This window comes from Heptranchias perlo, chromosome 22, assembly GCF_035084215.1.
Source record: "Heptranchias perlo isolate sHepPer1 chromosome 22, sHepPer1.hap1, whole genome shotgun sequence".
In the NCBI taxonomy this organism is placed as follows: Eukaryota; Metazoa; Chordata; class Chondrichthyes; order Hexanchiformes; family Hexanchidae; genus Heptranchias; species Heptranchias perlo.
The window spans coordinates 44,148,815-44,173,615 of NC_090346.1; the positions used below are offsets into that span (position 1 = coordinate 44,148,815).

General features: G+C 38.5%; 1 protein-coding gene across 4 annotated transcripts in view; it reads right to left on the bottom strand.

The window, feature by feature from the left end:
• epn2 (epsin 2) overlaps positions 1 to 23,905 on the bottom strand; it is a 54,582-nt gene extending 30,677 nt beyond the window's left edge. For 2 of the 4 annotated variants that reach the window (XM_068003430.1, XM_068003427.1), the window contains exons 1-3: positions 23,580 to 23,778; positions 10,813 to 11,609; positions 773 to 885 (exon numbers count right to left, since the gene is read on the bottom strand). In XM_068003430.1, the coding sequence (XP_067859531.1) occupies positions 773 to 885; positions 10,813 to 11,410 (711 nt within the window). In that variant the 5' untranslated portion in view covers positions 11,411 to 11,609; positions 23,580 to 23,778. Of the gene's footprint in view, positions 1 to 772; positions 886 to 10,812; positions 11,610 to 23,579 lie in introns of all 4 variants that reach the window. The other 2 variants (XM_068003431.1, XM_068003428.1) reach the window with 2 other exon arrangements.
• Positions 23,906 to 24,801: the final 896 nt, after the last annotated feature.

Consider the following 24,801-nt stretch of genomic DNA (forward strand, 5'->3'; position numbering starts at 1 on the left):
CTGCTTCAGGTCCTGCTCAATCTACAAACTTCCCTTCATTTACCAGGAACAAGAGTTTTTCTTAGTTTTAAAAATATTTCACCGTTTATAAAAAGGTGTAAAGATCAATAAGCAGATCTGTGCACTATACACAGGTTCTCATTGTCCATGAAGCAACAATTGACTTGAATGCAGTTTAGGTGACAACATGCTCCACATCCATTTTCAGGCTGAAATTGATGCCTAATTTTATCCACCTGATGTCTATATAGACTTATTAACATGATTAAAAGAGGTTTCTGTTTCGGTATCATGTGTGTAAAGTGATTAGAATAAATCCTTTAAAATAGGCACAAACTTACTTAAATGATATTAGTTAAATTTAAAAGGACTACAGTAACCAGTTATAGTATTTCAAACCTTTATTCACAACATTTCCTTATTTCACTGATCAAAAAAAAGTGAGTTCAAGTTCTCCTGAGATGATGGAGAGATTTTCACAGGTTGTATTTTTGTACAGAATACCTGAAGTTAGAAGACCCCTTAAATTCATCAACGTCAAACTGTTTTCTAAAGTCTTTTAGAAGACTTTGATGTATTTCCTAGAGTCCCCAAACTTTGTGGAACTTCAGAGATTTTTTTTACAAAAAATGCAGTCTGTTAAAAATGTATAACCTCAAGTCATGCACAGGTATAAACAAATCATTGCCCATTGTAAACAGGATCACACAATCTGATTGTCAATAAATAACATACTAGGGGCATGGAGTGAAACTAATTGTGTGGGATGTACCTGTTCTGCTGCTTCCCTACTCATGGCTAAAGCCAACTGCAGCTGAAGTTCTTCCTCCCCACTGGTCTGTGGTCTAGCCTGTTCCAATTCTGATGAAGCTCGTGGAGAGGTTGCTAAAAAGAAACAAGGGATACATTCACACTAAAGGTCAAAAAGAAAAGGTACTGCACCGCAACTTGATTGTGTATGACACTGCAGGTTTCACAAACTACAGGTACATGCAGTAAAACAGAATGTCCATTAACTTTTAAATGCAGTGAAAATACATCCACTTTAAAGCAAAATAAACACATCCTATCAATGTAGCTGTACCAAAATTCTAACAGATATTCCTAAAAGGAAAATAAGCTTAAATTAAAAAATGATTTTTCAAGTATATTTGGGTTTTGACATCAGCTAGAAAGGCAGTTTTAACTTTGATCATTCGTGTGGTGGAGGAAAGATAATGAGGCACTTTTCATTTTTACTTTTTAATTTATTTTCTATCATTTCAATGCAACCATGGATTCTAGAAAAATTGTTGGGACGGTCACACATTTATGTTTTTAAACTGTTTACTAATAAAACAATTTCTGTGGAAGCTTAAAAAACTGTACAAACTTCTACCCAGAACTCCCCAGGCTTAAAATGTGCTCAAACTACTTGTGAATTACAAACTGGAAGCCTAAAGATCACAGCATCAGAGATTACAGGAGAGCTGTTCAAAAATTAACAGCTCAAATGTATTATATACTTATATACTGTTGCACAAAACAGTGTGACAGGAAGTCATACCTAGCATAAAGGAACATGGTTGTGGTTGTTGGAGGCCAATCATCTCAGCCCCAGGGACATTGCTGCAGGAGTTCCTCAGGGCAGTGTCCTAGGACCAACAATCTTCAGCTGCTTCATCAATGACCTTCCCTTCATCATAAGGTCAGAAATGGGGATGTTCGCTGATGATTGCACAGTGTTCAGTTCCATTCGCAACCCCTCAGATAATGAAGCAGTCCGTGCCCGCATGCAGCAAGACCTGGACAACATCCAGGCTTGGGCTCATAAGTGGCAAGTAACATTCGCGCCAGGCAATGACCATCTCAAAGAGAGAGTCTAACCACCTCCCCCTGACATTCAACAGCATTACTATCGTCGAACCCCCCACCATCAACATCCTGGGGGTCACCATTGACCAGAAACTTAACTGGACCAGCCATATAAATACTGTGGCTACAAGAGCAGGTCAGAGGCTGGGTATTCTGCAGCGAGTGACTCACCTCCTGACTCCCCAAAGCCTTTCCACCATCTACAAGGCACAAGTCAGGAGTGTGATGGAATACTCTCCACATGCCTGGATGAGTGCAGCTCCAACAACACTCAAGAAGCTCGACACCATCCAGGACAAAGCAGCCCACTTGATTGGCACCCCATCCACCACCCTAAACATTCACTCCCTTCACCACCGGCGCACTGTGGCTGCAGTGTGTACCATCCACTGGATGCACTGCAGCAACTCGCCAAGGCTTTTTCGACAGCACCTCCCAAACCCGCGACCTCTACCACCTAGAAGGATGAGGGCAGCAGGCACATGAGAACAACACCACCTGCACGTTCCCCTCCAAGTCACACACCATCCCGACTTGGAAATATATTGCCGTTCCTTTATCGTCGCTGGGTCAAAATCCTGGAACTCCCTTCCTATCAGCACTGTGGGAAAGCCTTCACCACACGGACTGCAGCGGTTCAAGGCGGCGGCTCACCACCATCTTCTCAAGGGCAATTAGGGATGGGCAATAAATGCTGGTCTCACCAGCGACACCCACAGCCCATGAACAAAAAGAAAAAAAGTTAGTTATTCATGCTTAGAACAATAATCCTTACCCATGATCTTCAGGATCAACAAGTAAAATATTAATTTTATTTACATTCTAGGGGGCTTCTGTTATAATACTGTGTTTATACCTGCAATCGACTGTGGAATACAACCATATACAAGAAAGAATAGGTAGTGATTCAGTTTCAATGTCAGTAACTCGTACCAGTTTCACTCTCATAATTCAGGATGTTACCAGAAGGACTCAACTGAATTACTGCCTTATAATTCACTGCCAGCCATCTACTACAGACAGAGATTTATTACATCTGTGGATTTTTATATTCAACCATCTGTATCTTTAATGAAAAAAAAATCAAGATGCTTCACAAATGAAGATTGAGAAAAGACACTGAGCCAAGGAGAGAGAGATTAGGTGGAGTGACCAAAGGTTTGGTCAAAAGGATGGAGTTTGGAAAGGTTTTATTTTAACAGGAGGGGAGAGAAGCAGATGGCAAACGATTAAGGGAGGGAGCACCAAAGAAGTGGGCACCAAGGCAGCTGAAGGCTCTGCACCAATCATGGTATTTACTTCAATACTCTTTCAGACATTTAATATGTTTGGGAGCTAATTAAGGTCAACAGGACAGGGTCGAGCACGATTTAGTGTTGGACAGGATATAGTCAGCTGCGTTTTGGATAAGCTTGAGTTTACGGAGGGTGGACAACAGGAATCTAGAAAAGGCGGCGTTAGTGTAATTGAGTCTAGAAATGACAAAAGCATTGATAAGGGTTTCAGGGTAGAGAAGCTGAGGTAGGGACGGTGGTGGGCAATGTTGTACAGGTGGAAATAGGTAATCTTGGTAATGGATAGAACGTGAGGTTTTGAAGCTCATCTCTGTGTTGAACAGGGCACCATGATTTTGCAAAGTCTGTTTCAGCCTTAGCAGATGGCTGCAGAGGAGGATAGAACCATGGCAAGGGAGGAGAGTTTATGGCAGGGGCTGTAAACAACAGCTTTGGTCTTCCCAATGTTAAGTCAGAGGAAGTTGTAATGGGTTCAATACCTGACGTTGACCAGATAGTCTGACAGCATGAAGTTGTCATGGGATAAAGGCAGGTGATGGAGAGCTAGAGCTGGATATCATCAGCCTACATATGAAAGCTGACCCCATGCCTCCAGACAACATTACTGAGGGTCAGTATGTAGATGAGAGGAAAAATAGGAAACAAGGAGTCCCTGGGAGAATTCCAGAGGTGACACTGCAAGGGTAGAAAGAGAAGTCATTGTTGGAGGTGTTAGAAACTGAAATGAGGTCCATGTCAAACAGTTAAAATATAAAGTTTTGTGCTCCCAATGCTGAACTTAAATTTGGTGCGAGAATTCTAAATATGGCCAAACACATAGCTTAGGAGGTATGCAAACAACACTTTGCAGTAAGTTATAAGAATTGTTGAAATTCTCACCAACATTATTCCTTTCCTCTCCTGAGGGCAGAGTTTAGGTTGACAGGCATAAAAATTAAAGAAAATAAAAATTCCCCAGTTATTTTATGAAATACTGTTTTACTGTTTGGAAGATACTGTGGTATTATTGAAAATCATGTGTTCACGGATGGTTATTATAGCTAAGCATATATTGTATTAAATATTTTGGGGGTGAAATGTGTAAAGGGAAAAGGCAGCAGAATGGAACTAAGTGGATAGCTCTTTTAGACAGGGAGCATAGGTGTGAAAGGCCGAATGGTCTGCTGTGCTGTAAAATTCTATAATTCTAAAGGTTATGTCATCACAGAATACAAGAATTTATTAAAACTTTTCCAAATTGTGACAGTAGCATGGCAACAACTAGGAACAGTTTCAGCTAGAACACAGAAATATTTTGATAAATACTGAAAAAAAAAATCAGCAAAACCCTGCAGACAATATAGGCTAGTCACAATTAAAGCTTAATTTTAATGAAATTTATGTATTCCACTTTGTACATTTCAATTTGCTGTTATTGTTTCCCACTTTTGTAATTAATCTTTTATTCAACTAATTTTTTTGTCCAACTTTTAGCTTCAACTAGATGCTGCTTTTAAAAAACACAAGCATTCAGTGGTTCACAGTGCAACAGATAAAATGTGCCTTGATGTCAGTAAAAGTGGAATCGCATCGTATAGCTGGTGGGTAGGCGGAGGGTGGGGGAAAGAAGAGATAAATTGAAGCCTCTTTACACCCGCTCCCTCACATCTCTAGGGGTACAAAGATAAAGTTACGGTAAAAGGGTACTTTCATATATATTGAACAAATTCTTCCCATCATCCTGTTAAGAATCTATATAGACCGTTTACAAGCTTATGCAGCAGGCAATAACCTATTTATTATGCACATATTTTTACCCAGCCTCTTTCACCAACACCAATAGTAAGCAGCTAGGGAGTGAAGACCGGTCCCGTTAATCCAACCCAATCCAAAGAATATTCATGCACCGAATTCTCCATTTACAGTATAAGGACAGTTTAAATACAGCACCTTCCTTCTTTGCTTTATTGAATTATAACTGGCAATGTTCACATTGCTTTTTGTGGGAATACCACGGACAGAGAAATGAAGTACTGGACTTCCCCCTTTAATTACCCATTTTTGCCTGCCATTCTATTAGAAGAAAATGTGGGAGTGGGAGTAGATCTACAAAAACAGGGGGTAGCTCGTGTAGAATTAAATTAGAATTTGATGCAACATATGTCAACACATGATATTTCAAAAAATTACATTACAAAACTACAATAAATGTCATATATATGGTATTCCCATCAGACATTTAAAAATACTTAAATTCACAAATGCATACCATAAAGTACATTAAAATGCAACACGAACAAAGCTTGTAAAAGATTAGCAGTTCCTCATTTTCTTACAGCTACATTAACTTGCATCAGTGGAAGATGGCAGGAATTGTATCTATATCAGCTAACTGGAATCTTGTTGTAGAGAATGAACAGATATTAATAGCAAGTAGGGACAGTAGTACAAAATGGATCAATTGACATTGGGGCAAATTTTCACTTTTACCGGCAGGAGGAAAATGGGCAGTAGTGGATCAGCTGCCTGTTTTACACCCTGCCTGATTTTCCTTTTCATCGAAGTCAATGGGAAAAAAATCATCCCATTGAGTAGCGAACGCGCATGTGCGTACGTTCCCATTGATAATTAATTAATTAAGGAGATTTCTTTTGTTAATTACAATCTTAACACCACACTCACTGTTAAGATCAGATTCAGACTGTGTTGCTACTCTTGTATTATTCAAAATATCTGCAACATGCATATTTCTGGGATCAAATTGCTTTCAAAAATTCAAAATTTTACTAAAAAACATAAATGGAAAACTAAGCAAATTCAAGGCAAATTTCAAATATTTAAATGAAAATATTATGAAAATCCTGAAAACAGCTCCAAATTCAGTAAAACAGAAACTTGCCTTGGCTTTACTTTCTTCCAAACATCTAGAATTCCATTCAAAATAGTAACTATTGGCTGATCAAAATACACAGCAATTGATCAACATGACATCAGCCATATGATTACAAATGAGGAGAACTCACTCAGCTGAAATCCGTTCAATGGTAGCTTTTCCAACAGGAATGATATCCTAATTTGTCAAAGTTCTGTTTATGTGTCGTGAGAGATATCTAGCTTGAGTAGAGAATTTAACATTTTGTGCTGATTAGGAGCACTGGATTTATCCCAAATGCCAAGCAGATAGCTCCTGCAAATTTCTATTCACCTTTGATGACATCATCATCATCCAGATCTCCAACAAAAAACATTTTACAAATTGGCCAAACAGTGAATGAAGACTTGCGAGAGCTTGCTTGATTTCTAGATTTGACTCAGCCTCATGAACCACAGACATAGGTACCGGGTAAACAGCAATTCACCTCAATATTCTTTGGAAGACAAGCTTTCAGCACACAGCATCACAGAAGGACCAAGAGATTTCAGAGATTTCAAAGACAGATTTTTCAACTCTCAACTTTGAAAACCAAAGATTGAGCAATGTTACCTGAATTTTTCTTCACAAAAGTTATCAGAAAAACAAATCTCTCACAATAACCCAACAGAATAACAATTTGCACCATTTCTTTTGTCTCCAATAGCAAAGCACCATGAGTTGTGACACTCAACTTGTACATTACCACATGGGAATGACCATTGAAAAATATACAATATTATCACAAAGATCGATTCTCGCAGCAAACTTACAGAGCAGAGTGTAGAGGCATTAGGCAGCTCATGGAGACTGAGTTAAGCCAGTTCATTTTTTCTACGAGCTAGATTTTCAGCTTTTTGTAATGCAGTTGCTGGGAACAACTGCTCTCCAACAGATCTTTTTGCTTTCCCAACTTGACTATCCTCACTTGTCTGAATATGAAACTACAATTTGCTGTGCTTTTTCAGTTTATTTTTTCTTCTTGTTCCAAATAATGTGGCTTTTCTGATAACTGCCTGTTGGATTTTTTATGACTCATCCTTATATCCAAAGGCATCTATTTTCCAATAAATTTCACTTGCACTTCCTACCATTTTCACTCATTAATTCTCAAAGAAAAAGCATGTTATAGAAATAGGCAGATTTTGTGACTTTCAGCATTATAGAATCATAGAAGTTTACAACATGGGAACAGGCCCTTCGGCCCAACATGTCCACGTCGCCCAGTTTATATCACTAAGCTAGTCCCAATTGCCTGCACTTGGCCCATATCCCTCTATACCCATCTTACCCATGTAACTGTCCAAATGCTTTTTAAAAGACAAAATTGTACCCGCCTCTACTACTGCCTCTGGCAGCTCGTTCCAGACACTCACCACCCTTTGAGTGAAAAAATTGCCCCTCTGGACCCTTTTGTATCTCTCCCCTCTCACCTTAAATCTATGCCCCCTCGTTATAGACTCCCCTACCTTTGGGAAAAGATTTTGACTATCTACCTTATCTATGCCCCTCATTATTTTATAGATTTCTATAAAATCACCCCTAAACCTCCTACTCTCCAGGGAAAAAAGTCTCAGTCTATCTAACCTCTCCCTATAAGTCAAACCATCAAGTCCCGGTAGCATCCTAGTAAATCTTTTCTGCACTCTTTCTAGTTTAATAATATCCTTTCTATAATAGGGTGACCAGAACTGTACACAGTATTCCAAGTGTGGCCTTACTAATGTCTTGTACAACTTCAACAAGACATCCCAACTCCTGTATTCAATGTTCTGACCAATGAAACCAAGCATGCTGAATGCCTTCTTCACCACCCTGCAAATTAGAAGCACAAAACTTTATATTTAACTGTTTGAAATGGACCTCTTCAAAAGAACACTATCAGGTCTGTCAAGCATATCTTCCTTTCTGAAATCTATGTTAGCTACTTCTTATTATTTTTTCTTCACATAGATTGATTCCAGGGATGAGGGACTTTAGTTACGTGGATAGATTGGAGAAGCTGGGGTTGTTCTCCTTGGATCAGAGATGATTGTGAGGAGATTTGAGAGAGGTATTCAAAATCATGAAGGGTCTAGACAGAGTAGATAGAGAGAAACTGTTCCCATTGACAGAAAGGTCAAGGACCAGAGGACATAGATTTAAGATGATTGGCAAAAGAAACAAAGGTGACATGAGGAAAAACTTTTTTTACACAGCGAGTGGTTAGGATCTGGAATGCACTGCCCAAGGGGGTGGTGGAGGCAGACACAATCATGGCCTTCAAAAGGGAACTGGATAAGTACTTGAAAGGAAAGAATTTGCCAGGCTACGGGGAAAGGGTAGGGGAGTGGGATTAGCTGGATTGCTCTTGCATAGACTCAGTGGGCCGAATGGCCTCCTTCCGTGCTATAACCTATGATATTTAGCAAATTTCATCTTTAATTAAAGATGCCAAAATTTTCCCCACCACAGATGTTAAATTAACTGGCCTGCAATTACCCAGGTTAGCTCTGTCTCCCTTCTTGAAAAAGGGTACTACATTGGCCATTATCCAGTGCTTCGGCACACACCCACTCTCAACAGAAATCTAATATAATTTCTAGGGTTTCCACTATTTCTTCCCCATTTTCCTCAGGATCTTTGGATGTACCCCATCAGGCCCAGCACTTTGTCCTCCTTTAGGTTAACTTAACTTAATTTATAATATCTTTCATTTCGCTTTTAACCAATTCAGGATTTACCTTCTCCCAAATATCCTTTTATAAACAATGTTGAAGAATGTTATGTATTCCTGCAAATTTCCACTTACCCTCTGAGACTAACTCACTATCCCCTCCTTTCAAGAATCCAACCTCATATTTAACAATTCTCTTTTTAATGATATATTGTCCTTTTTTTAGGTTCTCTCCTCGCTTCCCTTATCCTTTCTTTATTTTCTCATTCTCTTATTTTCATTTTTATCATATTTGTAGACCCCATATGCCTTCCTCTTCAATTTGTTAGTTTCCAACCTTTTTATTTGTCCTCAGCATTCTGAAACATAAAAGTCTTTTTTTTTTAAATGGTATATATTTAATCTACAGATTTTGTAATCTTTTTTAAAAAATTCCATTGTTGATTGACAGTCCTTTGTGCTCATTTCTATTTCCACCTCACCTAGATCACTCATCTTTCTAAATTCTGCCCTATTCCAATCTGGTGTCTTTCTTTTTGTATTAACTTCTTCCTTTTCTACTTGAACCTAAAACCTTATATTATAGTCACTACTTTCCAAAGTGCTCACCCACATTTAACTCATCCAGCTGATCTATTTCATTACTCATAACTAGATCTGTCAATGCCTCTCCCCTTGTAGGCATATCAATGTACTGCTCAAAGGCAGCGACCTGCACATTTTAGTAATTCCATTCCTTTTTCTCCATTTACACCCTCCCTGTCCCAATCAATAAGTGGGTAATTATCACCGACTGACCACCCATTACCAACCCCAAATACTCATTATTCCATCCAAATATAAGTATTACCTCAAATAGTCGATTCCCCCAAGCCAAATTCTCACCACTCCACACAACTCACCTGCGTAGTCATTATTCCAATCCCCCCCAACTACTCACTACCAAAAGTATCCCCTACCTTTTCATTTACTTACAACCACTTCACTAAACATGATTCTTCCCCAGTTCCTCAAACTACTCCCACACCACATTTTGAATCCTTATAAACCCAATAAAATCCCTCCCAAACAGCATATTCTTTCAATTAAAATTATCAAAGCCATAACAAAACCACTTATGAAGCATCATATATTCTACCTTCCAATAAACCATGCCATGGGAGATCCATTGGTAATTTACATTAAAATCTTGTGTAGTCAGTACTCTCGCTATCTCTTGCCACTCCCACTCAACCCAAGGGTGCATGACTTTCTCCCTGCTACTGAACCCCTAATGCTACGATATTAAATGTATAGTAGCTCTGGACAACTTATACCCAGTTCTCTGGTCACAACATGAATGTAGCACTACTGCTTTTCTCAGTGAGGCCATGCAACCCCTTCCCATCCACCAAGATCCACCATCTACTTCTACCACACCCACCAAGCCCTCTCCCCAGTGCACCTACCCCCATCAAGCCCTCTCCCAATATTTCCAAACCCTAGCTCCACTATCCGAGTGCTCTCACCACTTCTATGCTCCTAGTACTCCCACACTTTGGAACCCACTTTTCCCACTACTCCAATATCCAAAGACCGCCCCCCACCCCAACACTGCCACAACCAACACCTCTGTGCTACTCTCTCACCCCAGCATCTTCTTCCCACTGCACCCATACCTCTAGATCATCTTCCCAATTCTACTGAAACCATATCACTCCCCTCATACTGCTTCTTCACACCTCTACCTACCTGTAATCTAGAGCATCTTCCATATAATTTTATTCTGGAACCTGGTCTTTAAAATGAAGTAAGCCATAAAATTCATTATTCATTACAGCTAAACAAACAAAATGATCAAGTCTACTGAATTATGATTTTCATGAAAATGTAGCCATTTTCATACAAAGTAAACCACAAAATACTGCCAACAGTGCCATGATACTTGTTTGAAAAATACACAATTTCAGTTATGTAATCACCATAAAAAACCCTAAAATATTGTGTGTTATAGCATAATATATAGTGTATCCTTTTATACATATTTTATATTAACACAACTTTACTCAAACTTACAAGGATGCAATAACCATCAAGTAATAGCAAGAAATTCCACAAAATTCAAAAAGTTTACTTACAACCATGGTACGAAGCAGGTGATCCTCCTGATTTTCCATACTCATGTTCTGAATAGCTTGTGGACAGGTTAGGCTGGCTAGACCCACGACCAAAACTAATTTGGTTGTTGCTTCCTACTCCTGTGGCTACTTGAGCCATACGTTCTTTTGTCTTAAGAGCCTGGGTTCTCTCCGACTTGAGCCGTTCATCGTCTTTCAACAAAGTGACAAGCTGCTTTGATTTCTCGCGTACATTTATGCCTTGATCTTTACCATCACGATCAATATACTGGAAGTCTTTCAGAGTTTGAATGGCAAATATGTTTTCTTTGCACTGTTGTGCAACTCTTTCAGATCCAGTTTTTATCATATAGTCTAACAGTGTCAGAGCCTTGTAAACATGTCGCCAATTCTTGCCATGATCGTTGAGACGTTTCCATATCATACTCATTATTTCTGAGAATGCCACTACATTGTAGGTTAGGTCTGCAATTTCAGTCATTAAGGAACTAGAAGGTCCCCAAGGGTCATTGGAGGTTGCCTCACGTACTTTAATTTCAGCTTCAGAATAGTTGTTAACAATGTTTTTCATCTGCCGTCTAATAGCTGATGTAGTCATGATGAACCCGGTCACAAAGAGAAATCTAGTAGAAAAAGGTTTCTTTCAATTACTCAATGGTACTGAAGATTTTTACACCCAACAGCTACTGTTGGGAACACTATTCATAAAATCTTTGTATATTTCAATGCGTGTTGTAGGTCTTCTGGTAAAATCATTTCCTCTCTTCAAAGAGAATTCTCATTGTTGGGCAAATTACCTGTGAAAGAAAACAGCTTTAAATAAGAACATTTATTAAGTCTACAGTATTTAAAAGTGTATTTCAAAAACCTATATTTATCAAATCTTATATAAAATACTGCCCAATGATTTTCTATGCATAAAATTTAGCCACATTAGTACCAATTAAACAATTTTTTAAAAATATGCTTGTAAAAATTATAATGAAAATGACCAATGTTAAAATCCGATCTTGTTGAGGTGTTTTCATGTTTAATAACATGAAATTATCATGGGTTAATGACCACCTCCAACAATATTAACTCAAATTCAACCAAGAAGGTCATCAGCATCAACTTTTTTAAAAAAAAAGAAAAATCAAATGTTAATCATAAACTTTTGCAACTTCCATATTTAAAAAGATCCATTTTCTATTTAAAAAACCACATTGCACTTTATTCACATGTTCAATATTATTTTCCTGGCAAAACAAATTGGTTTTCGGGCAGCATTATCCTACCATCAGGGCCTCGGAGCATCTACATTTTTAATGTTCAATTGAGAATCTAAATTTACTACTGGCGTCTTCATTTAATCCATAGAGGTTGCTAATCAATGTTAATTGGTGGTTATAGGGAGATAAAACATGGAACCAGAAAAGGCCATTTGCAAAATGCACTCCTCCCATGGACCACATACAAATTACTTTATCATGGCTCTACCCCACTTATTTAACCTTGAGGGAAAGGTCTGGTCAACTTTCTGCCTCCTCAAATATAATCAAGCAGAATTAAATTTCTATCTTTACACTTTTGTTATACAATTCTGGCCTTTTGTTTAATTATATATATATATATATATATATATATATATATATATATATAATTATGTTCCACCATGGAGAAGAAAAAACTCTTCTACCCTCAAGTCTTGTTTGAGGCTTGTTAATTTTGTATCCTATAGTTCTCTGCCGATAGTTCAAGTTAAATAGTATGTTTAAATACACATTATTCACTTCTCTCATCATATATCATCTGAAGTTAAGGCAGGAGTACACGGGTTAAATAATATCCAATGGTTGGCAAACATGCAGTATTGCTAAATGCATTCAGACATAAGTTTGAAGTACTACCGGGAGTGGAGGAACCATAAAAGAAACTAAAGATATTAATAGATTCATTTTTTGACAAGTGAGATGGGCCACATAATTTTAAAAATTGATTTAAAAGATAGACATTTCTACATTTTGTTTATATTGTTAGATACAAAACCAAATAGAAATATGTATGGTAAATTGCAAATAGTACATGCACATGTATTAGAAATTAATAAAAAGCAGAATAAAGATGCAATTTCATTGCATGGTTAGTGAGATTTTCTGGAGACCTGTCACTAAAATAAACAATGGGGACAGTCACAAACTGTGCTGAGAAAATGAAGTCACCTTATCATAGGTCAAAACTACAAAGACATCTTAATGAGTCCAACTATAAGGTACACCTGTGCAAATATAATGGGATATGTCTCAGAACTTGTAATTATGTATTGTCATCAGGCTTATTTACTGTACAGATACTAGTACACCATGTGAAAAAAAAATCACATTTAAACAAATACTCTGATGTTATGTGGCATCCTTAATTCATTACATTAAATTGTTTCTGTGATCAGTAAAGAGAATTTAGTGGAGTTCGAAGAAGTTGAAACCAATTCTAATCTGCAGAGTTTGGGAGCGACTTCAGCAAACAGGTCTAATCCCTGCTGATGTTCCTCAGTCTGACTACATTGCAGTTGATTGATTCTTTCATCACCAAACCTCCATTGAAGTCTTGAGCCGACATGAGTCAGAATTAAATAACGAAATTAATAAGGATAGCAAGAATTTTGAAGATGATAACATTGCTCCTGATCCTCTGACTCCAGTCACCTGTCTCAAGATGTTCGCTTACATTCAATATTACATACAATGCGCATCTAGCAACTTGCTTGACTAAAAAAATGTTGGCTAGTCTAGCAAAAATTGAAGAACCAATCGCTCGCTATTCAATTTTGAGAATAAAAATCCAAAATAACTGAGTTTTAAAAAAATCTTATTAAAGTAAAATATTGGATATGTTATATTTTTCTCATACTTGAAATTGCAAATGCCTTCAAACCATCTGGAAGTTTTTGCAAGTGTTTATAAGGAAAGTTCCACTATTGTTATAGTACATATAATTTTATAATTTTTTCCTGTCTGACAAAGTATAAAATTAGGCAGACTCAACAGTACAAAAATAAAGGATGGAATGTGATCTTAAAATGACATCTGCATGCCCTGGTCCAATTATTCCCCATCTTCTAACCCCACTCTACCCAAAGGCTACATTTGGTCTTGACTCTCTGTAAGCATCACAGGAAATTGACTAGTATCTTATTAAAAATTTTACATCTGAACCCACTTCTTGTTTACAAAACTTTACTTCCTGTTGTCACACTTTTGCCAACTTTTCCATTATAAATGCCAATGTCCATTTTGATGAAACAGCTCACATGAACTCATCACTGTGTAATTGCACAATCTGACCACCAAGTAGCACTGCATTATCTTTTATCCACAAATCATCCAAAATGCTTCCAGAAAAGTTTTTCCAATAAGATTTTTTCCAGAGTAACTGACATTTCTAATGTCCAAAATAAAGGTTTAAACAAAATACTCTTTTTAATTACATATTTCACAACAACATGATTAATTATATCCACAGAATTGTCTTTTGTGTATTTCAATGCTTTCATTAAAGTTTTTAATTGAAGGCCTCAGCCTCTCCCAAAACTCTGGGCTTGGAGTTGATTTTTTCCCCCTGAGTTATGATACTGTTAGCTGAACTTGGATTGTGCAGATTGACCATGTATAGTGTATCCAATTTCCCAGGATGTATCAGTACAGTTCAGCAAACTACACTGTTGAAAATTTCTCTTTGTATTTTAGCAGTTTCTTTTCAAAATTATCTGAAGAAAACTTAAAGGACAAATTTAAAAAGTTTTATTCAGGTAAAATTTACTTGGGTGTTTTTAAAACAGAGTCTTTGTGCATGACAATGAGAAAAAATTACAACAAATTGATTGCACACTTGTTGCATATTTCGTTTTGCAATCTATAAACTTCAAAAAGCGTATTAAGCTTAGAGAGAGTCTTTCCCCATGTTAATTTAGGTTAAATTTAAAAATACCAGTCAAATTTTGAAACCAACTAATTATCTCATGTTTTTTGCTAACAGGTAGAAGATGTCAATATTGTAATTGCTAATATCTATGAGGCAGAGAACAAGAGGGAGATATAGAGAGACAATCTTTCCTGATTCTAATTTGAATTCTTTCTTAAAGTTGAATTTTGAAAGCAAACAAAGCCTCCTTCAGGAAATCAGATAAGAGGCTTGGAGCAGAAGGAAACATTGGTGGGTGGGTGGGTGGTCTCACCACCTTACCTTGAGGGAAACGAATGGGAGTGAGAGGCTATTGGATGATTATGGGAGATGAGTGAAAGTGAAGCAAGAGGGAAGGGAGGATGTAGGGGTTGAATGGAGTTCAAAGGAGGAAGAGATAGGGGCAGTGATGGAAATGAGGACGTGGAAGACGACAGAACAGTGAATCCTTCCCCCACCACCTCCCAGCTGAAAGGAAAGAAAAATAGAAAAAGATGGAGAGATGCAGAAGAGAAAGAGAAAAACAGAAGCAGAAGAGGGGAGAGGCAGAGAAAAACCAACACAAGGACAAAAAGACACCAAACTCTCTGACTTATTGTGTGCAACATCACAGGAGATCTACTATTATACTAAAAATCTTATGTCTGTTGCACTTCCTATTTAGAAAACCTCATTTTCTACTGTCACATTTTTGTATCAATTTAACGAACCCATCTAAGCAAACTTGTCACGCAATAATTAAATCCTCTTGGTGGTGGTGGTGTTACACCTCAGATTTGCATTTTCAGCTCCTTAGCCTGTATTGTAGAGAAATTCCCATGTTCCAACCAACTGTACTTCTTTGATTCCCAAATTATAAGTTTGCTATTTAACTATATTTTTTTCTTAAATCTAAGTAATATTTAAAAATAAGGACAGAATGTATGATTTTAAAATGGAGACTAAATGATGCCTGTATGCACTGGTCCAATTATCCCATTTCTAATCTTGCTTCACCTGAAGACCATAATTGGTATCAACTCCCTGTGTGCAATGCTATGGATTGCCTAATATATAAAAAATCCTGAATTTGGCAATTTTTGTCACACCCCAAGTACATTGTATATACCTGGTGTTATTACTTCCTCCAGAGGTGGCACTGTAACCTATAAAACAAACATTACCACAATCTGTTATTCTTACTTGTTCCAGAGGTGGTGGTGTAACCTCAGCCTGTTACAACAAACAGCATTTCTTCAGATTAACTGAGCAAGACCATGGAGATCCATTCATATGAAAATTTGACAAACCACTTATGCTTTATTGAAATTCTAGTGACAGCGTAATAGTTATCGGTAAGACTATATTACAAGTATATTACTGGAAAGCATTCAAGTCTAGAATTTAATGTTAACTTAACACAAGGAAATGTATACAGTAGATGTACTCTTCAAAATAAAAGTACTAGATTTAGCTCAGCAGGAATGAATTCAAAGTCATCATAATTCACTCAAGAACCAGCTGAACTCAGCCAATGTACAATACCCTCCAATTACATAGATTACAGTGAAGCTCAATTATATATAATGCACGAAGAATAGACAAAACACCTATACATAACCAAACTTGCATACGAGGGGCTTACATATTATAAATAACTCAGGACATGGGGAAAATAAACCTGCAACAGAATGTGTAACCAAGTGGATCTCAGTGTACTCAGTTGCTATTCCACTAACATAATAATGTAAAGAAAAAAAAGACATAGACCATTTTTAAACAATACTCCAGGTTAATATTTTACAAAATTATTAACCACGAGTATAAGTGGGATGAAACTTCCCTCCCCGTCCATCCAAGTTTTAAACTCACCTAATGATTGGGGCAACTTTCCAAGCTAGGCTGAGGCACAAAGTTTTGGAGCTTGGCCTTGGCTCTGAGGGAGTCCCAGCATCACTGAAAACAGTAATTCCCAAAAGTGTCTACAGCCAAGGGTAATGAGTGACATAAGGTCTACCCTTAAAAAAGCTGCAAATGTATCCACCCTGCTTGTGAAGCCAGCCAACGGAGTTTGTTTTCAAATTAGATATATATTGGGGCTTGGAGTTCCCACAAATATGTAAACATAAGATAGGTCTCTATCCTGAAATAATCCTTTTAAAAAAGCACTTGATACAAGTATTGATGTCAAACATTTTAACTTGCTCAATAAAAGGGATACCATTTAGAATCAGCTTTACTACTATAGTTCAAGATTTCAAGATTATGTAAGATGGTGTTTATTTGCAGCAGCAGCTGTGCTGCAAAGAATCAGGCTGTTACAAGTGACTTAATATCAAAGTGGAATGAATTAGTTAATAAAGTTGTTCATAGCGATCAAATTTCATACTTGCCACATTTAGCATGGTGGTACAAGCAGGGCCTACGTACGTGAAACAGAACAAGGCTGCATCGAAGTCAAGCATATTAGGTTAAATCAATCTGATGATCAAATTATATAAGGAGTATGGCACCAAACCATCAAAAGTATTTTGTAAATAGGATCTGTGTTGTCACCAGGCTTATGTAGCATAGGGGTATCAATACACTTTAGGAAAAACTGAATTTAAGCTAATACATTTTGAAGTGTTATCTGATCACCTCAAATTGTTCCCTCCAACAATATTTTATCCTAGTATCATATGGCTGAAAATGCTCTCTTCAGTCACAACCTAAGATTTGAAGCACAGAACCTATAATTGTACTGCTGGGCATTTTTGTAGTTCAAGTGAACACAGCACAAGAATTTCACACTCCCATCGTTATGCTTTAATGAAGTCCTGGTTACAAAACTGCAGAATACAATTTGGACATACTATTTTACTGGTACTGCAAACATATCAGAATACAATAAATTATACTAATAAGCCCTTGGTCTGACTGAAACACCTCCAAAATTTCCTACTGTAACCCCACCATATATTTGCAAGAATACAAAATTTGTGATTTTAATTCTAACTTTTATGCCACACGTGTACTCTGGGTAGAGGTCAGGGAGCCTGCCTCCAGTGATAATGCCCCGAGGCCAGAAGGTTGGCTGGTGTTCATGTTAAATAGCAGGCAGAAGGCCCTCCCCCTACATCCAGGAGATGCTCGTCGATCAGGGGAAGGGGTGGGAAGCCTAGGTCAATTAAATTAACACTTGCCTACATAGCCTGCTATTGCATTCCAAAAGTAAGTGTTAAGCACTTTGAGACGTTATAACATAATAAGGTGCTATAATAAATGTAGGTGCTTAGTCAATTTAAGGTTTCCATTTGCAACAATCAACTAAAAAGTATGTGATCCAAAATGGTCATGGTTTGAGTGCAAAATATAGTGACATTCCATTATTTAAGAAGGGTTAGTCTAACATCAGTTGTGGGGAAGTTACTAGAACTAAGGACAGAGTGACTGAGCATTTGGACAAATATGAGGTGATCAGAGAAAGCCAGCGTGGATTTGTAAAGGGTAGTCATGTCTAACGAACCTAGTTGAATTTTTTTGAGGAGGTAACAAATGTGGTAGATAAGGGAGTGTCTATGGACATTATTTATATGGACTTTCCGAAGGCATTCGACAAGGTTCCACATAAGAGACTTAACAAAATTGAGAGCACATTGAATTAGAGGCAACCTACTGGCTTGGGTAGGAAATTGATTAGGAGGTAGGAGTCAGGGAGTAGAGATAAAGGGTCTGTATTCAAATTGGCAGGATGTAACTAGTGGTGTCCCCCAGGGATTCGGTCCTGGGACCGCAGCTTTTCACTATATCTATAATTGACTTGGATAAAGTAATACAGAGCTGTATATCTAAGTTCGCTGACGACACAGTAAATAATGTAGATGGGAGCAGAAAGTTACAAAGGGACCTTGATAGATTAAGTGAGTGGGCAAAACTGTGGCAGATGGAGTTCAATGTGGGAAAGTGTGAGATTTGGATTTAAGAAAGATAGATCAGAGTATTTTCTAAATGGCAAGCAGCTAGCAACTGTGGATGAGCAGAGATTTAGGGGTCCAAGTACAGGAATCACTAAAAGCTAGTGGACAGGTTCCTAAAATAATTTAAAAGGCTAATGGAATGTTGGCCTTTATCTCAAGAGGGCTGGAATATAAAGGGGTGGAAGTTCTGTTACAGCTATAAAAAGCTCTGGTGAGACCCCACCTGGAGTAATGCATTAAGTTCTGGGCACCGCACCTCAGGAGGATATATTAGCCTTGGAGGGGGTGCAGCGCAGATGATACCAGACTAAAAGGGCTAAATTATGAGGACAGGTTACATAGACTAGACTTGTATTTCCTTGAATATGGAAGATTAAAGAGTGATCTAATTGAGGTGTTTAAGATGATTAAAGGATTTGATCGGATAGAGAGATAGAAACTATTTCCTCTGATAAGAGTCCAGAGCAAGGGGGCATCACATTAAAATTAGAGCTAAGCCGTTCAGAGGGATGTCAGAAAGCATTTCTTCACACAAAGGGTAATGGATATCTGGAACTCTCTCCCCCCAAAAAGCTGTTGAGGCTAGGTCAATTGAAAATTTCAAAACTGAGATTGATAGATTTTTGTTAGGCAAGGGTATTAAGGGTTATGGAGTCAAGGCGGGTTGATGGAGTTAAGATACAGATCAGCATGATCTAATTGATTGGCGAAGCAGGCTCGAGGGGCTGAATGGCCTACTCCTGTTCCTATGTTCCTAGTACCAAAATGCTGTGTCATCATCGGACATGGGTTCATGACATTGATTAGCCACAACTAAAACGTATAATTTTAGCTGCCTCACCTATTTCCTTAACAAAAACAATTTAACATGGCTCAACTTAGGCACGTCATGCTTTGCATGCACAGAAACTGAAAAGTGAAATGCATGGGTGTGCTCTCAGCCACAGAATGGGAAAGGGAGATAATGCACTTAAAATAATTTTGTTTTTTTCTTGCAAAATTTTATTTTAGTGTAAAATATATGAAAAGGTTCCTAGGTGTTTACTTTTTCCCTTTAGTAGACTCAACGTCAAATATGTGCACCCATTGCAAAGCTAATAGGATGTTGAACTACATAGCCAAAACAGTAGAATGTAAGATGGGCTTTTCAGCTTGGAACTGTGGCATCTGAGGAGTGATATTATAGAGCTCGATCAGATTGTTAAGGGTAAAAGTTAACCCAGAATATTTCTTTCAATTAAACTGGAAGCAAAACTAGGCAACACAGGTTAAAACTAATAAACGGTAGTTTTAGGATTGATGATCAGTAAATTCTTCTTCACACAAAGAGTGATCAACACATGGAATAAACTTTCAGAAGAGTAGTGGAGGCAAAAGCCCTGAAATCATTTAAGAAACAACTTCTGACGCACAGGCAGTACAATATATCAACTTGACTCAGTTGCTAAGACTCTTGTCTCTAGGTCTGAAAGTTCTGGGTTAAAGGCAGTCCAATGCAATACTGAGGGAATTCTACATTATCAGGGTGCCATCCTTTAGATGTTAAACCAAGTAAGTTCTGCTTGATCCAGTGATTCATATTGAAGATCCCACTATTCGAAGAACAAGAGAGTTTTCTCAAGTGCTGGTCAACAAACCTCTCAAACAGAATCACCAAAAACTGATTATTCACCTAATTGCTGCTTATGAGATCCCGATGCTCGCAAAAATAAGTGCCACATTTACCTAGATAACAACAATCATTGCACTTCGAAGTTATTCACTGTATGTCAAGCACTTTGAGATTTAATAAGGTGCTCTATATATGCAAGACTGTGTGTGTGTAGTGGACATGCTTTTTTTTTAAGTATTGTAACAAACAATTCTTTACGGCATTAATCCTTTATGACCCGCTAAAACATATCACGAAAGTTACTGTACCCTTTTCTTCCTCCTACTATCTAGAGGCATCTGTCATGGCATTCCCACTGCATCCACACACTGTCACGCTGTAATCACAGTCTCGCACCAGGGGAGGTGCTGTAACAGTACCACTAGCAGGAGAGTATCATTAAGTGCGACAAGTTTATATAGGCAGTTTCTATTGTGAATGTGGGCAAAGGAATTTATACGGGAAAAGGTTGACAGAAGTCCGTGCAGACTTAAGATTTTTAATACATTATATTTTTAACATAACACACATGGATGCCCCTGTTGTAATCATACCTTATAGCTGGCAGGCTGCAGAAGAAAGCCCAACAGCTGCAAGACGTTGCTACAACCAGGATTCAGTGGACCACTTCTGCTGAGGGCCACAGGTGAAGAGAGGAAGGCTGCATTATAACTACCAATGATCTTTGGTTGTTACATTGCCTTTCGCTGGTGGTCTATTCGTTAGTTTTCAGCATTCACTGTGGTCTAGAATCCTGGGTCAGGCAAATTTGTATTTTGGATGCCAGTTTGGCTTAGTTGGTAGCACTCTTGTCTTGGAGACAGATGTTTGTGGGTTTGAGCCCAACACCAGAACTTGGATAAATAATCTAGACCGACACTTCGGTGACCCACCGAAGGAATGATGCACTGTCAAAAGCTTGTCCTTCAACTGAAGGATGTTAAAGGTGCAACAGAAAGACGGTACAGTTGGAATTCTGGAAGGTTAAAATTGTAGGGCCAATAGTTCTTCCTCATCCAAACCTATCTTGTGACATTGTAACAGCTCATCTAAAATGAGTACCATATGTAACACAATCTCCTAGTTTATAACAGTTCTGAAATCAGAATTGCTCAATTACCTTATACCTTTGTCACAAAAGTCAATCTAACTTGTATATAAACTGTTCGGTAATATTTTACTGTCATGATAAAGGATAATCCTTATTAACAGTCAACAACTACCAGCCACATGCAGTGCTCTACAAAGCTCATAGAAGAACATTGAAAACATCAAACAAAATGTTGCACTGTTGATACTGAGTTCCGAAGTAGAAGATGTTCTTTTACTCACAACACAGATCTTAACTCTACTTACTATATGGGTCTTTTATACTTGATGGATGTGAGCTACTAACCTTCCCCAAGTTCGAAAATGCACTGCATCCAATAAAATCAAATATTTATATGAACAAAAACCATAAGTCTTAAAAATATTAGTTAAAATCAAAACTACTATAAAATAACCTATAGTAAGAAACAGTCGCAAGGAGACAGCTGAAAATTTTTAGGTTCTGTAGGTGCTAGCACCATTGCACTTTCTACAGATAACAAATAAAACAAGTGGAAGCAAATCATAAATAGTTATTACATGTAAAATTTTATGCTGGGGTGTGTCTGGACAGATTCAATTTATGAACATATGAAAACACTCCTTAGTTACTGTTTAAGGTGCGTCAGATCTGAGAACATGATTGCGAACAGGCAAGAATTTACTCAATAGAAAAAGGCAAATATTTCTGTTCATACCTAATTATTTACAGAAGAATTCTTAGAATCTGGGTTGTCCTGTACATCACAAATTTCCTAACTCATCACTGTCCTACCAATAGCTTTCAATTTAAAACTTTATCATCATTCTTGGCTAAATATAGTTGACCTATATTCATAAAAAGTGACAACAAAATATATTCTCTGAAAGCTTTAAATCAATACAAGTCATTTTAACTTAATTTTCCTTACATTACAGCAGTGACTACATTTCAAAATTACTTTGTTGGCTGTAAAGCATTTTGGGATACCCTGAGATTGTGATGGGTGTTATATAAATACAAGTTCTTTCTTTATATGTTAAACTCTGTAAACACATCTTATAGTTTCATCCACAATATTTATATCCTTAGATCACCTCAACTACCCTGAAAAACATTTCTTCCAGTTTAAATCCTGTGAATTGTTCTTCCTTTGCCCAAGTACAGTGACTACCAAGGTTTACAGTGACTAAATAAGTCAAATTCTATTTTTATTACAGAGGATTCCAGGATTACCACCAGTGTTTTGGGGATCAGATTCCCCAAATACATTCGTTTTTATGTGAAAACTGTAAAATCAGTTGCCTTGGTAATTACCCAAAGGATGAACTGGAGAAAGACAGTCATGCCTTCTGTTATATTTAATAAAACAAAGGAGAGAAAAAAAACAACCGTCCCAGGAATACATAGTTTACAGAAACAGCTGAAAGTTAATGAACACCCAGATAAAATCTTTTGGGGAAAAAAATGAACGTCTAGTACATGACTACATTGCCAAAATGAACTTCTTTTCAGGAATTGCTTAATGTTTTTAAAACTTTTTTTTTAAAATTACTTATAGGCTTTGATTTTAAAAAACGATTTGATTAGGACAACTGTAGCAGGATGATGGTTTTTACAATCACAGTAAACTTGGGAGATTAGTCGGTAGGCCTGCTATTGAAATCATTTAAAACGCACCTCGTCATATTGACAGCTTGGAGCCACTGATTTGGGGGGGGGGGGCACAGTTAATGACAGAGCCAAGCCGGGGAATACCATCTCCAACTCTTTAACTCCCCGGGAGCCTGTAACAAGTGGAAAGTTTCCTTTTCTCTCTCTTCAAGGGGCCGCCCCGGTTCGAGACGCCAACAAAAACAAACCCACAAATAATTAAATCCCCGGGCAGGCCTGGCTGCTGGTGAAGCCTGCACCACCACCAACCAACCACCCACCCACCCACCCCTCCCCATAAATCATAGCCTGGCTCGTCTCCGGGTCCGAGAGTCGCTTCCACCCTCCCAATGGATAGGGAGAAAGATGGTGGGAGGGCAGTCGGGCGTGGGGGGGGGAGGAAGGAGGGATATGGGACCTGCTTCCCTCACTGTCTGTTGTTGCCGCCAGAGCTGCCCCCCACCCTCCCTTCCTTCTCCGGTCCGATCCTCTCTCTCTCTCCCCTCCCTCCTCTTACCTCCGTGTCAGCTCCGTCCCGCCGCACCCGCACGCGCCGGCGCCTAGAAGGTTCTGGGCGTTTTCCTTTGGGTTCTGAGGTAACGGCCGAGCGCGAGCGGCGCTGGAGCTGGAGTTCCTGCTGCTGCAGTCCGCCTGACGACAACATGGCGGAGGCGTGGTCTGCCCACACACACCGGGGGACACGCAGAGAACGACCGAAGAGGAGAGCAGCGCAAAAAGGAGGAGCGGGGATATACAGCCGTCTCGGGTAATACCCCCCCCCCCCCCCCCAGTTCTTCCTTTCTTTTTAATGGTACGTAGAGACAGGCCATTCAGCCCCTCGTTCCTGTTCCGCCATTCTATTAGATCATGGCAGATCTGTATCTTACCTCCACATCCGGTGGTAAGTAACACTTCGGTTTTCAGTAACTAACCCTCAGTTTTTCCTTCCTTTCTTCTTAATGGTACATAGGAACAGGCCATTCAGCCCCTCGTTTCTGTTCTGCCATTCAATTAGATCCTGGCTAATCTGTATCTCAACTCCATCTACCCGTCTTAGTTCTGCAACCCTTAATACCCTTGCCTAACAAAAATCTATCAATCTCAGTTCAAAATTTGAATCAGTTACCTCTTCATCAGAATCTTACAGCACAGAAGGAGGCTATTCAGCCTATAGTGCCTGTGTCAGCTCTTTGAAAGAGCTATCTAATTAGTCCCACTCCCCTGCTCTTTCCCCACAGCCTGGCAAATTTTCTCCTCTTCAAGTATTTATCCAATTGAAAGTTTTGAATCTTTTGAAAGTTGCCAATGAATCTACTTCCACCACCCTTTCAAGCAGTGCATTCCAGATCACAACAACTTGCTGCGTAAAAAATTTCTCATCTCATCTCTGGCTCTTTTGCCAGTTACCTTAAATCTGTGTCCCTCATCCCTGGTACCATTCTAGTAAATCTCCTCTGCACCCTTGACATCCTTCCTAAAGTGTGGTGCCCAGGATTGGACACTATGCAAAACATTTTCTTTGTTGAGTGTGTTTGCGGTTGAGTTATTCCCACTCTTTGTGCTTTAAATTTTTAGGGCTGGATGGGGAGGAGGAGGCCTCTCCCTCTGGTAGCTTGAGGTTGGTACCTACGTGGGAAAGATTGTAACCGAGGACAAGGTAGAATAAGAATAAGAAGGTGGGAACTTGCATTCATATAGCGACTTTCGTGACCTCAGGACATCCCAAAACGCTTTACCGC